The following is a 13,865-nucleotide window of genomic DNA, read 5'->3' as shown; positions in this document are numbered from 1 at the left end:
CTCACAGAGAACCAACGCTAGGCTGTCGTTATGTACAAAAGTCTTTATTGAGGTTCAGTTTCCATTTCAAAGCCGCAGCGCGCAGCTCTACATCTTAAAGCCTAGACCGGCGAAGTACCGTCTGAGTCTCCTCCCCGATGACACCAGTTTAAGATCCTAGCCCTGCTCCACCTTTTACGCTGCTCTCTCCTCCTCTGGGTCCTCCTGCCCGCTGGGGCATTGCCCTTTCTGGACTCTTCCGACGCTGAGTCGCTTAGCTCCTCCCCCTCCCTCCGGCGGGCTTTAGGACCCGGTTCCCAATTCTCATTCTCTGCTGTCCCGCGCTCCTGTACATTTGAACTTGCCTCTCGCGCCAACCCAGTGACCTTCCTCCTGACCGTTATACTACTTCTGTCACTGCTTCCCTCTTCCGGGATACTGGCCGGATCTGACCTCCCCTCCGTTGTCTGACTCTCCGATGGAGGTGTGGTCAGCCCTGCCTTATCTTCTCTCCCTGGTGGGGAATGCACTGGCCCCGATCCTTGGGACTCTTCCCCCCCACTCTGCTCTGGTGGGGAAGCTGGTCCTGATTTCCAACTACTGCTCTGGGAGTCCCTGCTGCCCCCTTGCTCCTGGGGCGTTCCCCTTGGGAACCCCCTACCCCTGGCCACTGGCGCCCCCTTCTGTGAATCTTCCGATTCGCTGGAGAGGCTCATGGAATCCCTCGGTCCACTGTCCTCTTCTCCTACGCTCCCCTCGGATTCTTCCCCTTCGCTCTCCATCTCCTCTCTTCCCTGTGCCTCTGCTCCTGAACCCCTGACAGATATGAATAGAACTCGCCCAATTTATAGAAAACTGCACACTCAGAACAAAAATCCAAAAGCAAAATATGAACTTTTGCTAATAGTGTCTCCTGACTAAGTGTAGAATCTGAAATTTGACAGTGCTGTAAGAGTACAACAGGCAAATTATTTTGTGAACTTACACCCCAAATCATTTTGTCATTTAGATCTACTTCACATTTTTTAAAATTGAGACTAGACAACGAAGTCTTAAAATAGCTGTTTGGTAAGAAGAGAAAGAATACTATGCACATTTTTAAGATGTGCTAGGGAAGCTTTTATAATACTCTTTTTTAGACGACAACGATAGTACCATTACTGAATAAAAGGGATGGCAACACCTGTCTTTAAACATTCAGAATTTCCATTGATTCTGGTGTGGGTACATTCATTTTTAGATAGCAGATCAAAACATATTTATTTGATCGGGTCTTTGGGCATGAAAGATGTTGAAATGTTGCAGTACAGTGGTACCTCGGGTTAAGAACTTAATTCGTTCTGGAGGTCTGTTCTTAACCTGAAACTGTTCTTAACCTGAAGCACCACTTTAGCTAATGGGGCCTCCTGCTGCTGCCGTGCTGCCGGAGCACAATTTCTGTTCTCATCCTGAAGCAAAGTTCTTAACCTGAAGCACTATTTCTCGGTTGGCGGAGTCTTTAACCTGAAGCGTCTGTAACCTGAAGCGTCTGTAACCCGAGGTACCACTGTATGGATTTTAACTCTTGCTGTTTCACATGTGGCTACAGCTTTTATAGTTTTAAAATGTTTTATTGGTTTTTTAAAATAATATTTTAGGCTGTAAATAACCCTGAGATTCTCCAGCAGTTTGGCTTCACTCTATTGTCTCTTGAGAAAGACAGAGGCTAACAACTGTTGTGAGTTTATGTGGGGATGGTAGACTGTATTCCTGAGTCCCTTCTAATTCCTGGATCCATCAAAGGTTAAAATCTAATGGGGGATCCCATTGTTGAAGTAGGCAGGCCAGCTTCTTGGTAGTGTCCTTATCATGGGTTGTTAGTATAATATAGGAAGTTGCCAAAGGACAAATGGGTGGGCCCCTTCCCTCACCTGTCTGGTAGTGAGGTGAATAATGAAAGCTGAGTGTGTGAACTAAACTAGAAGCAGGCTTCAGGAAGGAGCTTGAGAATGAGAGCCACGATTGAGTTCTGCTTGAATCCAAGGCTGTGGCTATGGGGAAGCAAGATCTTCTGAGGTGTTAAAGCTGTGAGCCCTTAGGCAGTGGCGGAGCTTCACGCTCCGGCACTGGGGGGGAGGGCGGGGAGAGCAGGCAGGTGCAGGGCTGGCGTGCGTTCTGGGGGCGCGGTGTGCTTCCTGCAGGGGCGTGGCGCCCAGCGCAAGCAGGGGGTCAGCCATGATGGCACCCCACCAGGATTGCGCTGCCGGGGCCGGTGCGCTCCCTCCGCACTCCTCTTCCTCCACCAGTGCCCTTAGGCTCAGCTTGTATATACAGTGATACCTCAGTTTTCGAACAAAATCTGTTCTGGAAAACAGTTTGACTTCCAAAACGTTTGTAAACCGAAGCATTTACCGGTACTTCCAGAAGCATTTACTTATGGAAGCCGCGTGGCACATTTGACTTCCAAAAAGTGTTTGAAAACCAAAGCAGTTACTTCTGGGTTTTCAGCGTTCGAAAACTGAAACGTTCGGCTTCCAACACGTTCGAAAACCGAGGTACCACTGTATGTGTAAATCATATCAAAAAGACACCACAGTTTCTGCTGTCCCTCATCCCAAGGAAACCAAATCCTGGGTAAGCACTTGGAATTCCTGGAATCTCATACCGCTCTGGGAGTGGGATGGTGTACAACAATGCACATAAAAAGCATCATAGTGAGAAACTATATCATGAAGGGGCGTAAACTCTTTAAATACTCACCTAGGATTAAGTTCTGCTGAACTCAATTGAGCTTACTTCAGAGTAACTGCATAGGATTACCGTTGTTAGACTCGTATGACGGCCTGACTCTCAAGAGCAGTTACCCGTCTATAAGATGGGAGCAACAGGGTTGTTGTGAGCAAAGCTAATACAGACCGAATGAATCTTTGCGGATTAAAACACTTTTAAACAACTGAAGGGGGATAGCTTTTATTGGACATACTACATTACTTTGTCTTCTAATGCCTCTTCTTTCAGACACATGCAACAATGCTTCGGTGGAAGATACTACCATTTTCTATATTTATAGTCTTCACAACAGGAAACTGGAAACTAAATTTATCAATAGCTTTTATTAAATTGGCCCAAAAAATGAAATCCCTTTTATTGACAGCATTCTTCAAATTGCTGTGCTAACACACCACCCTTTCATATAAATTAGTACCTTCAGTAGCTGTCCCATTGCTGCTACTGTCCATGCTGTGAAAAATACTGGCTGAATAGTTCTCAAGTAGCAAGTGAGTCAGTCTGCGGCTGCTGTAATGCTTGTAATGAGCATCTGAACATATCTTAGAATAGCTGCAGAGGCACTTTCAGTTTGTGGCAGAGATAGCATTCTCTCCCCACATGGGATTATTCCTCTAAAATAACAATGCTTCTAGTCTCTCAGTTCTACACACAGAATAGCTAACCTGTGGTTGCTGTTCTCCAACTCCCATGACCCCTAACACCATGCTGGCAGGGGCTGATGGGAGGTGGAGCTGAACCTCATCTGGAGGACTTCAAGTCCCCCTCCTGTTCTACACACTTACTATTGATATAAATTAAATAGGCATATGAATGCAAGAGCAATAATCCATGTTTTTAAAGTGGGAGCTATTTGGCATGTGTTGATTAACACTGATAGAGTTATTATGAATTATAAGGGAGTGTCTTCAAACCTTGATGAGAATCTGTGCCTGCCCTTTCACACTGAAATAGCAAAAATGGTTTTTAGGCATACTAATTTGGAACTAGACTGAACAAAAAACTATTAGTGAGTGAAAATAAAAATAATGGGACAGAATTTTGCCAACATAAGTTTTTCATTCTTTCTAGCAATATGATAAAAATGGAACTGTGGAGGTAAGAATCATTCCAAAGCTTTTGTGTGGTTGTGAAGCCTGATATTTAAGCTGTTCCTAATCAAACAGTATAACACCTGCTGAATGCTGCAAGACAGATTGTACTTAGTATAAAATAAGCAGTTATTTGAAGTATAGGTGTGAAAGGTATCATAAGAATTGAATAGGGACCATATGTGAAATGTGTGCTAAAATGTCAACATAGCAAAAACCATTCTAATCTGCTATTATAGGATCATGCATTTTAGTTGTTCAACAGAAGTAGGTCAAAATCCTTAGCAGATAAATGTCTAATCCAAGATAAACATTAATAAATCCAAAAATAAGATTAAGTCTTTACCTTAAATACCCAACAAGCCAACTGACGCGAAAACCTTTGTCATTTCATAGTGTGCCACTGGCGCAGATATTTGGACCACTCTTTCAAAATATAGAAAATAGGTGTTGTAGAAATTAATTATGTTATGAAGACAGCCATTGAAAGACAAGCAACAGGAAAACAAGTCTGGCACAACAGGTTTCACTAGACACCAGCCAGGATTGCTTTAGGTTTGTTCCAAAGTTATCTTCAGTCTCTGCAGAGTCACAATATGTGGTGACTGACTGTGCATGTCGCTGGTGTTAAGAGATGTATGCAGGCTCCCTTAGCCCCACAGATATGTCTGCCAATAACCTATCGGTCATGGTTATAATGTATGCAATAATAACACTTATGTTCTTTAAAGCATCCTTTGCCCTCCTGGTGGCTCCAGATATTTTGGATTACAACTCCCACCAGCCCCAGGCAGGAGTTGTTGAAGGTTGCTTTAAAGCATGGGTAAGCAATCTAAGGCCCGTGGGCCGGATCCGGACCAATCGCCTTCTAAATCCGGCCCATGGACGGTCCGGGAATCAGTGTGTTTTTACAGAAGTAGAATGTGCCCTTTTATTTAAAATGCAGCTCTGGGTTATTTGTGGGGCATAGGAATTCGTTCATCCCTCCCCAATATAGTCTGGCACCCCACAAGGTCTAAGGGACAGTGGACTGGCCCCCTGCTGAAAAAGTTTGCTGACCCCTGTTTTAAAGCATTGGTTGCTTCTTTTGAAACCTGGCCTTTTGCATATATTGGACTACTACCTGCCCGTGGCTGCTTGTTTGCAGTCTCTGGATCTATGCCTGCCCTGGATTCATTCAGTCATCTCTAGTTCTTTGGACTGACAGCCAGTATCCCAATGCAACACACACACACACACACACACCAGGTTGCAACATCTGACCACTTGTGGTTATAACCACAATGGGAATAATAATAATAATAATAATAATACACCAAATCATAGTTTGGACTATTCCATTAGAGGCACAGCCACTTCTGATGGGTTGTTAATGTGAAAAGATGAACAGGAGATACACTGGGCAGTTATATGGACTTTTATGTATACATTCAGGTGACATTATAAGCTAGATACCAACACCTCAACCAAGTGTCATTTTGTTGGAAACTTATAAAACATAAGACTGTTGTTTATATAGTTGTCCTGTTGTACTGCCTGGGATGAATTACTTTTTTTTATAACTGCAATCAGATTAAACCACTGATTCCAAAGAGATAATGGTAATTTCTGTGCTTACCCAGCCATGAATTTATATTTTTCTGACCTCTTTTGGGGCAATCTATATCTGGAGACCATTTTGCTATTAGAGAGGAGCCACTAGAGAGGGTGTTGGTTTAATGTATCCATGCAGGTTGTACATAGCACCTCCCCTGTGTACACAGTTTACTTGGTTTTAATTATTTTTATTCTGGAAGGTTATGATCAGTCTATGATTTTGGGAAGCTGATTTAGACTCTAAACATTAGAGATTGCCTCTTCAAAGTAAATATTTTTACAGTATTATTTTCTCAGAAGAAAATAAATGTAAAGGTAATTCTGGAATTTTTCATTTTTTTGTTCCCTTTTGTGAAAATGCAGATTGTAGGTTGCTTCAAATACAAGAACATAGGAATATACAAAGCCATCTTATACCAAATCAGGCCATTGGTCCAGACACTACATTGTGTGGTAGCAGCTCTCCAGGGTTTCAGGCAAGAGCGCTTTCCCAGTCCTACCTGGAGATGGTGGGCTTGAGTGAATCTGAGACCTTTTGCCTGCAGAGTAGAAGCTCTACCACAGGGGTAGGCAACCTAAGGCCCATGGGCCACAAGCGGCCCACAGGGGTCGTTTAACCGGCCCACGAACTGAGCTGCCTGCTCGGCGAGTCCCCGCGTGCTGCGCTAAACCGGTGCAGTGCAGCATGGTGCGGGGACTCGTTTCCGTGGCACCGGAAATCACATCTGCGCAGATGCCAGAAATCGCAGGTGGGCGCACTCACATACATACATGATCCGGCCCATGGAGGGATCTCCTCTGGAGTGAACCAGCCCAGGCGAGGTAAACCTTGCCGTCCCCTGCACTACCAGCCCTTCCCATGTGTCAGAACTGCTCTCTTTACCACAATACATTCCTACAGAAACATGATGCTGTATGATAATCTAAATTAATGGTGCTCTTGTTGGTTTTAAAAAAGTGAATAGTGGACTCTCCTTCATTGGAGGTTTTTGAACAGAGGTTGGATGGCCACCTGCCAGGGATTCTTTAGTTGTGGTTCCTGGTTTGCTAGGGGGATTGGACTAGATGACATTTTGAGTCCCTTCCAACTTTATGATTCTATGTTTATTGACCACTTTTGTAACAATGCTTAAATACTTTTTCAAATAAGGATTCCCTTATAATCAATGAATCTATTTTAGTGCTTTTGATTTGCCTCTGAACAGAGCAATGTGTTTGTTTTTTCTTGTTTAGCCATAAGATTCATGCTTGAAATCCTTAAACTCCCTTGACCCACATGCTAAAATCCCAGCAGAGCTGACTCAGCTGTTCATCTTCCCCATATGGACGTCACTTTTATTGTGTGTGGAAATGTTTGTCAGATAAAAATCTAAAAAGAGAAGACCTACATGATCAGCAAGAAAATAAAATGCACAGTTTTGAGGTTTATGTCCACGTGCCATGTTAAAATTTACTTTCTAGAAGGCTCAGTCTCCAATAGGACATTCCAACTGTGAGCTACGTGTGGCAGAGCAGGAACAGGATAGGATAGCTTCTAGGCTACACAGGTGGGGGAGATTAGCAGTAGAGGAGTTATATTCTTGCGCTACCAGAATGCCCATGAAGCATTCCCAATGCCAAAGCCAAAAAGGGCAGGAGCAGGGGAAGAATAGAGCTTAAGAAAAATTATTGGCTTATTTAAAGCTTGTTTCCAAGCTCTGCAATGTGCAATACATTACACTTGCAAAGGAGACAGTATTAAAACATTCCTATTGGAGTCAAAGGACAGGCCAAGATGGCTTCCCTCTACCCACACCGTGCAACAGAGGATGGGATCTTGGATAACTCTGCAGCCAATAAACTCACAAAGTTGTATAATTCAATAAGGTATACGGAAAGGGTCTACATCTGTCAGTCCACACATGTTCACAGACTTAGAGCACATAAGCAGAAACCAGTTAAAGGCATTTTGTACAAACAGCGAAGACTTCCAACAAAGAGGAAAGGACAGATTATCAATATTTGTCATGTCAATTGTGCATAGTATATTCCTGAACCATGATTGCTAATCATAACTATGTGACAGATATATAAGTATATAAATATTGAATGGCAATGCCCATCAACTTTGGCTGGGGAGCGACAGTGGTGATGGCAAGTGTGAGCAGGTGGGGGTGGCAGCATGGTGGGAGGGGTGCCCTGGATTTAGGGGGGCCCCAATGTGAGTCATGTGCATGAGTGTCACGCTCGGCCTCCTCTGCCCCCTCAAGAATGGGGGCTCAGCCCCGTCCCAACAGAAATGGGGGGCTCATGGGAGGGACTGAAGACACCTCAGCCCTATAGAGCTGGTGTCTATGACTGGAGTTTAGTCCCCTAAACCCAGGGCCAGATTTAGGTTTCATGAGACCCTAAGCTACTGAAGGTAATGGGGCCCTTTATATGTCCAGCTGTCCTCTATCAACAACAAATTGTTGCTGTTTTTTGTGATGAATATATGCTATATGGTAATTTATGTACCTAACAGGTATCTAAAGCCATTTGCACCTGCAGAATGTAGGCACCCTATACATATATAGAAACAAGCAAACCAGTGATATTTTAGGGAGCAGGCTAGCAGGCGGGGCCCATTACTAACATCATAGGAGCCTACACAACACAAAGCACTGTTGCTGTATGTAGGTTTTATTTTATTTGTTTTTATCTTATATTTTGGAAATGTACATCCAGGTTTTTTTTCCCTTTAAATTTTTTGGGGGCCCCCAAGAGAGCGGGGCCCTAAGCTATAGCTTGTTTAGCTTATACATAAATTCGGATTCCTCAGCCCTATAGAGTTGGCGCCTATGACTGGAGTTTCGTCCCTTAAACCCCAAGCACAGGGTGTATTCGGAAAGGGTTATCGTGCAGTTCGGGTGATGCGTGCGAAATTCCTGTTGAACTCAGTAGGGCTTAACGTCCGAGTAAGCCTGGCAAAGCTTAGGCACAAATATTTAGCCATGGGGCTCGATCCTGTGGCATGTTTACTTGCAAGTAACCTCCAGTGTGCTTAACGGGGCTTATTCCCTCCCGTGCCAGCGTGCCTTTGGACATGAGCCTTCCTCAGAGAGTCGCCTGGAACTGGTCGCCGTCGCCTCTCTGGGCTCTGGCTAACCCTTTCCCCCTCCCTCGCGCCGCTCAGCTTTCCAGGAGGAGCAAAAGAAAAGGGGGACTCCCCTGGCTGTGACGTGCGTTGCCATGGTGACGTCCGGACAGCGTCTCGCGGAGGGAGGGGGAGGGAAATGAAGGGATGAAAACAAACATGGCGGAGAGGAGCAAGACGGCAGAAACGGGTCAGTTATTATTCTAGCGGCAGTCCCGGGCGGCGTGGGGTTGAGGGGCGGGGGGGGGGGGGAGGGAGGCGAAGGCAGGAAGAGCTGGCTGGAGTCTATGGAAGCGAGCGACGGGCGGTGGAAACAGCCCTGGTTTAGGCGGCAGGGAGGTGCGGCCTTGGCGGAGGGAACCACCGAGGGAACTTGGGGCCCCGCTGAGGCTTTGGCGGGGGACGACCTTGTGGGGGGACAGAAGGAGCTGTGTGAGGAAGCCCTGCCCAGAAGGCAAGGGAAGCGTCGCCCTGCTGGAATGCGGGGGTCGGAAGGAAGCCTGCTCATAAAGGGGATATCTGAGGGGTCAGACCCCCACTTTGGTGAGGCAGAAAAGGAGGCCCCCGCTAGCCTAGGCACAAACACCCCGCTGAGGTTTAGGGCACAGGGAGGTTTAGGGCACATTTCACAAGGTATGAGGTAATGTTGGTGGGGAGTCGACGAGGGTCGGAAAACAGCCAGAAAAGCAATTCGGGGATCCACTTGGATTGCAATCCTGAGCAGACGTACAGGGGAGCTGAGTAAACATGTTTAGGGTTGCTCTGTCCTTCAGAAATCGCAGCCCAGTCTGGAGGAGTTTGATTATGTTTAACCCCAGAGGAAAGCATTGCTGAAGGACTTGCTCCATACAGATGTGCATCAGATTGCAGTCGTTTTTAAAAGGGATCATGCTGACAGTTCAAATATGTAAGAGGAAGGAGGTACTGAGAGATTAAGGTTTGCCCTCCAAAGGTAACATACTGATGTATAAATTTATGAAAATCCTACTGATGGGGATTAAGTTGCTTGTTATCAAGTAGGGTGTGAAGTTGCAAACTTTTATAGCCTCAGACTAAGGCATTTTGAATGAGAGAAAGACATCTTGCTCTGTTGGGTGCTGCATATAAATATGCAGAGAGGTGTGAAAATTAGTAAAAGCATGAGGGGGAGGAGAGCTGTTCACACAACTTTGTAAATCTCATATTTAGCATCAGAACTATTTTGCACCATCTTCACGCTTTGGGAGCAGTGCCTAATCATACCTATGCTGCCATGAATAAAATGCATTTTGACCCTTCTGAATTCTAGTTTTTCTCGAAGGCCCCACGTATTTCACTAATTTAGTACAGCTTACATTTCTAGATGTATACTGTATTAGAATGTCAAACTGGCAGACACCGCAATCCTTGACATGTCTATTTAGAAATAAGTCCTACTTTGTTCAAAGGTTAATGTCTGCAGGACTGCACCCTAAAGAGCTTTGTTCAGATCTTACCTCACTGTACATAAAATGGATTTTCATTTTTTGTAAAAAAAATATCTGAAGCAAGGGGGGAGAGTTGGGCCCTTAAAATTTTTTTATTGACATGTGCAGTAAATGTAGAGAGAGTCCCATATTCCAAGAGGATCTAATCTATTTTATCAATACTGTATAACACTTCTTTTGTGGGGGTATTGCATTTTCCTTGCAACAGAATATTGTGTTTTGTGTGCGGGAATTATAGAGGTTTTTCCCCAATACCATGTAAATTGTGAAAGCTGTATAAAGAATGCAGTTGTATGAGTGTCACTGGGACCTCTTTGACTGTGTCTAGGCCATTATTGTAGTGCAGTTTCCCCATTCATTGCTATTATGTGCTTTTAAATAATTTCCTTCTCATTCTACTGAGGTAAACATTGCCCTACAGTGCCAATTAAGCCTAGCAGTGTTAACATGACGCTTTGGCACTTTTTGTAGTTGCTATATATCAGGGCTATTCTCCTTCACATCTGGAGGAATGTCTTAGAATTTCATTAACTTGAAGTGGGGGTAGAAGTTTAGTTATCTGCAGTTTCTTTGGATTTTAAAAAAAATTAAAGCGGAGAACACAGTCTACCTGCAGTGAGGTCATACTCCACCTCAGTTATGCAGGGATGAGTTTCATGATGCTGTCTTTTAAAAGAGACTTGTGGGAGTACTGCTTGAAGCCTAAGTTTTTGGTAGTAGCTCACTTTCTTTTATCATATGGAAGAGGATTGACATTTTGCTTGTGGAATCAAGACTTTTATTTATTTATCTGAAGCATTTTTAACCTGCTCTTCAGCCAAAAAAGGTTCCCAGATAGACTTGCAAAGATCAGTAATATGACAGTCCCTGCACTCAGGCTTATCATCCTAATGACATGACACAAATGTGTTTGGAAGGGAGGAGGAAAAAAGCAAAAGTCAGGCAGAAGGTTTTGTAAGGACCACTTGAAATGGAGATAATGTGAGGAGTGGGAAACTTATAGCTTCTGGTCCCTCAGAGCAGAGCTAATGGAGTGAACCTTTTCATTTCTTTTGCATCATGGTGAAATGTCTGCTGCTAGATGACAATTGATAGAAATAGGAGCTGGCTTGTCAGCAGAGATGGTGGTGGTGTGCTTTCTCTCCTCTCCGTCTCTGCTGCAGCCTTTATAGCAAGAATAGTGAATCTATGACTCTAGATGTGGTTGCACATCAACTCTCATCAGCACCAGCCAGCATAGCTAATGGTCAAGGGTGGTGGGAGTTGTAATCCAACAACATTGGGGAGCCATAGGTTCTCCATCATTTCAGGAAGATCTAAAGAAGATCTTCTTGGTTTGATACCTTGTTAGGGGAGTCACCTTCTTTGTGTATTACTACTCTCAATGTCTACTACTGGTAGTCTCCTGGACACCATGTCTCCTTATGTGAAATTGTACCTTGTTACCTTCCTTAGATTTTGTGTCCATGTATTTTATAGTGTCCATGCATCACACAGAAACGCAATACTAGCTGGTATCTGTATTGGAAATTGATTTTAAGTATATGCTGTTTTTATTTTAAACTAGATAGATAGATAGACAGACAGACAGACACACAATTGTTTTTAACTATTTTTATATATGTATCTGTTTAAAATATTTTTATATATGTAAATATACTTTATTATAGTGTAAATTTCTTTGAAATACCACATAGAAAGCATATAAGGAAATAAATAACAATAAAATGATAGCCAGAACTAGGATTTTGGAAACTAATAGTGTAAACAGCACAGTGTGCAGGGATTATAGACTGGTGAGAAGAAGGGACAAAGTCTGGATTGTTGCCTATAGGGCCTGACATTCTTATTTATCCCTCTCTTACTCAAAACAAAAAAGGCCTCTTGTGAGGCCAGTAACAGTCTGGGGATCTAATTTTCACCAAGTAAGTAACTTTTAAAACCAACTGATTTTTGTAGTTGCAATAGGGGTAGAAATGTGGATTTCAAAGTAACTGACATCTGTCCTCTTGTCTGGCTATCATTTGAGATGCTTTCCAAACCTGTTGGAACTTTTCAAGCCACACATTTACCCTCCCTTAACGTTTCATTGTTCCTTTGAAGTGGTAAATTCTGCTGGCTAGATTGTTTTCCCGTATAAAAACAACAGCAAAGAGTCTTGTGGCACATTAAGGACTAACAAATTTATTAAGGCATAAACTTTTATGGGTTGAAGTACACTTCATCAGCTGCATCAAATGTTATCTTTAGTTGGTAGGTTCTGTCCACATGGGTGTAGAAAAAAGTAACAAAACTTATACCACCATATTCAAGTGATATAATATAAATTATTGAATTTGGCTATTCAATAGTGGGATCCTAAACTGGAGGAAAAGGATTTTATACTACCTGAAGATTCTATTTTATTCTCAGAGGAACATTTTCTCCAACTTCTAGATAAAGCTACTGAATTCAGTTTTCTTTTATGTACCGGTATGTGTTGTTGCACGCCACCCCAACTGCTGAGTGGTGCAAGATTCCAGGGGTTCTCGGCCCTTACCCAGGGTTTGTGTTTCCTTTTGGAAATGAGGCACAGCAGAGACCATGGGTTTTTATGATACATGGTTTATTACACCTTAAGCCTGTGATGGAGGTGTTCACAGCATTAACACCCCAAATGGGTCTTATTTCTTCCTTAGTCACAGCATGGCTCGCTCTCTGTGCTTGCTGCTTTGCTTCTGGCCCACATCAGTGCAAACTCATCTCTAAACTCTGCCTTTTGTCCTTCTCACTAACTTCAGTCTGGGGGAGCAGCCCCACCCATTTGCTGTCTCTCATGGAGCTCCTTTCCTTTGTTTCCCTTGTTGACCCATCTCCCAGGCAGTCACCTCATGAGGAAGCTAACCTGGCTTGTATTTTAACATTTGCTGGATTCAAGGGTTCAGGAAGCTAGCCTAACTTGATTATCTTTTAACACTTGCCGGGTTCCAGGGATTAGAGAGGTCTGGCACATAGGCATAGGATTTTTGTTAGGATTTATTATTTTTTTAAATCATAGGTAAAGATACCACCAAAGCGGTGACATTACAAGGGGCATGCTTGGGTTGGGAGGCTGGCTTCTGCTGTGGAGGGGCATAGATCCTCAGTTAACTACTTTCAATGCTTTTCAATAATTTTTGTGGCTCGGGGGAGAGGGAAGCTGCCCCGCTGCCCTCCCTTGGTTATGCCCATCATCTGGCACCCACAAACTCATAGCAATACACCCACCCACGAACACCCCCCCCCCTTTATATATTTACCTGCCAACTGAGAACAGCATTACATGCATCTGATAAAGTGGGCTCTGATCCACAAAATTTAGTCTTTAATGTGAACTAACAAAATTGTTGTTGTGGCTACACTAATGCAAGTAGCCTGCTGGAAGTAATGTTATAAAGGAATCTAAACTGGATAATGCTTTGTACCTACTGTTAACATATTAAGGTTGAGATCATATTCATTGTACATGCGTGTAAGTTAAATTGACCTCTGGGATTTACTTCTGCTTGTATTGTTATCATTTGCTGATCCTAAACAAGATCTTAAATTAGCTTAGGGCAAATACTAAATTCCTCCTTCCCTTGAAACCCTTCTCTTGAAAATATGACTATGGAAAAGGGAAGTGGACCTTCTTGCTGCTGGAAAGCAGGCCCTTACAGATTACCCAAAGGGAATACAGTGGTACCTCGGGTTAAGAACTTAATTCGTTCTGGAGGTCCGTTCTTAACCTGAAACTGTTCTTAACCTGAGGTACCACTTTAGCTAATGGGGCCTCCTGCTGCTGCCGTGCTGCCGGAGCACAATTTCTGTTCTCATCCTGAAGCAAAGTTCTTA

General features: G+C 43.6%; 1 protein-coding gene across 1 annotated transcript in view; it reads left to right on the top strand.

Moving 5' to 3' along the window:
- The first annotated feature begins 8,127 nt into the window (after positions 1-8,127).
- Positions 8,128-13,865, top strand: part of BEND5 (BEN domain containing 5) — a 734,690-nt gene continuing 728,952 nt past the window's right edge. Inside the window, exon 1 of the mRNA XM_079980403.1 lies at positions 8,128-8,737. Coding sequence (XP_079836529.1) covers positions 8,695-8,737 — 43 coding nt within the window. The 5' untranslated portion in view covers positions 8,128-8,694. The remainder of the gene's footprint in view (positions 8,738-13,865) is intronic.

This window comes from Podarcis cretensis (assembly GCF_951804945.1).
Source record: "Podarcis cretensis genome assembly, chromosome: 6".
NCBI classification, from domain to species: domain Eukaryota; kingdom Metazoa; phylum Chordata; class Lepidosauria; order Squamata; family Lacertidae; genus Podarcis; species Podarcis cretensis.
Note: the sequence above shows the minus strand (reverse complement) of the source record. Positions and strands in the feature narration are given on the sequence as shown.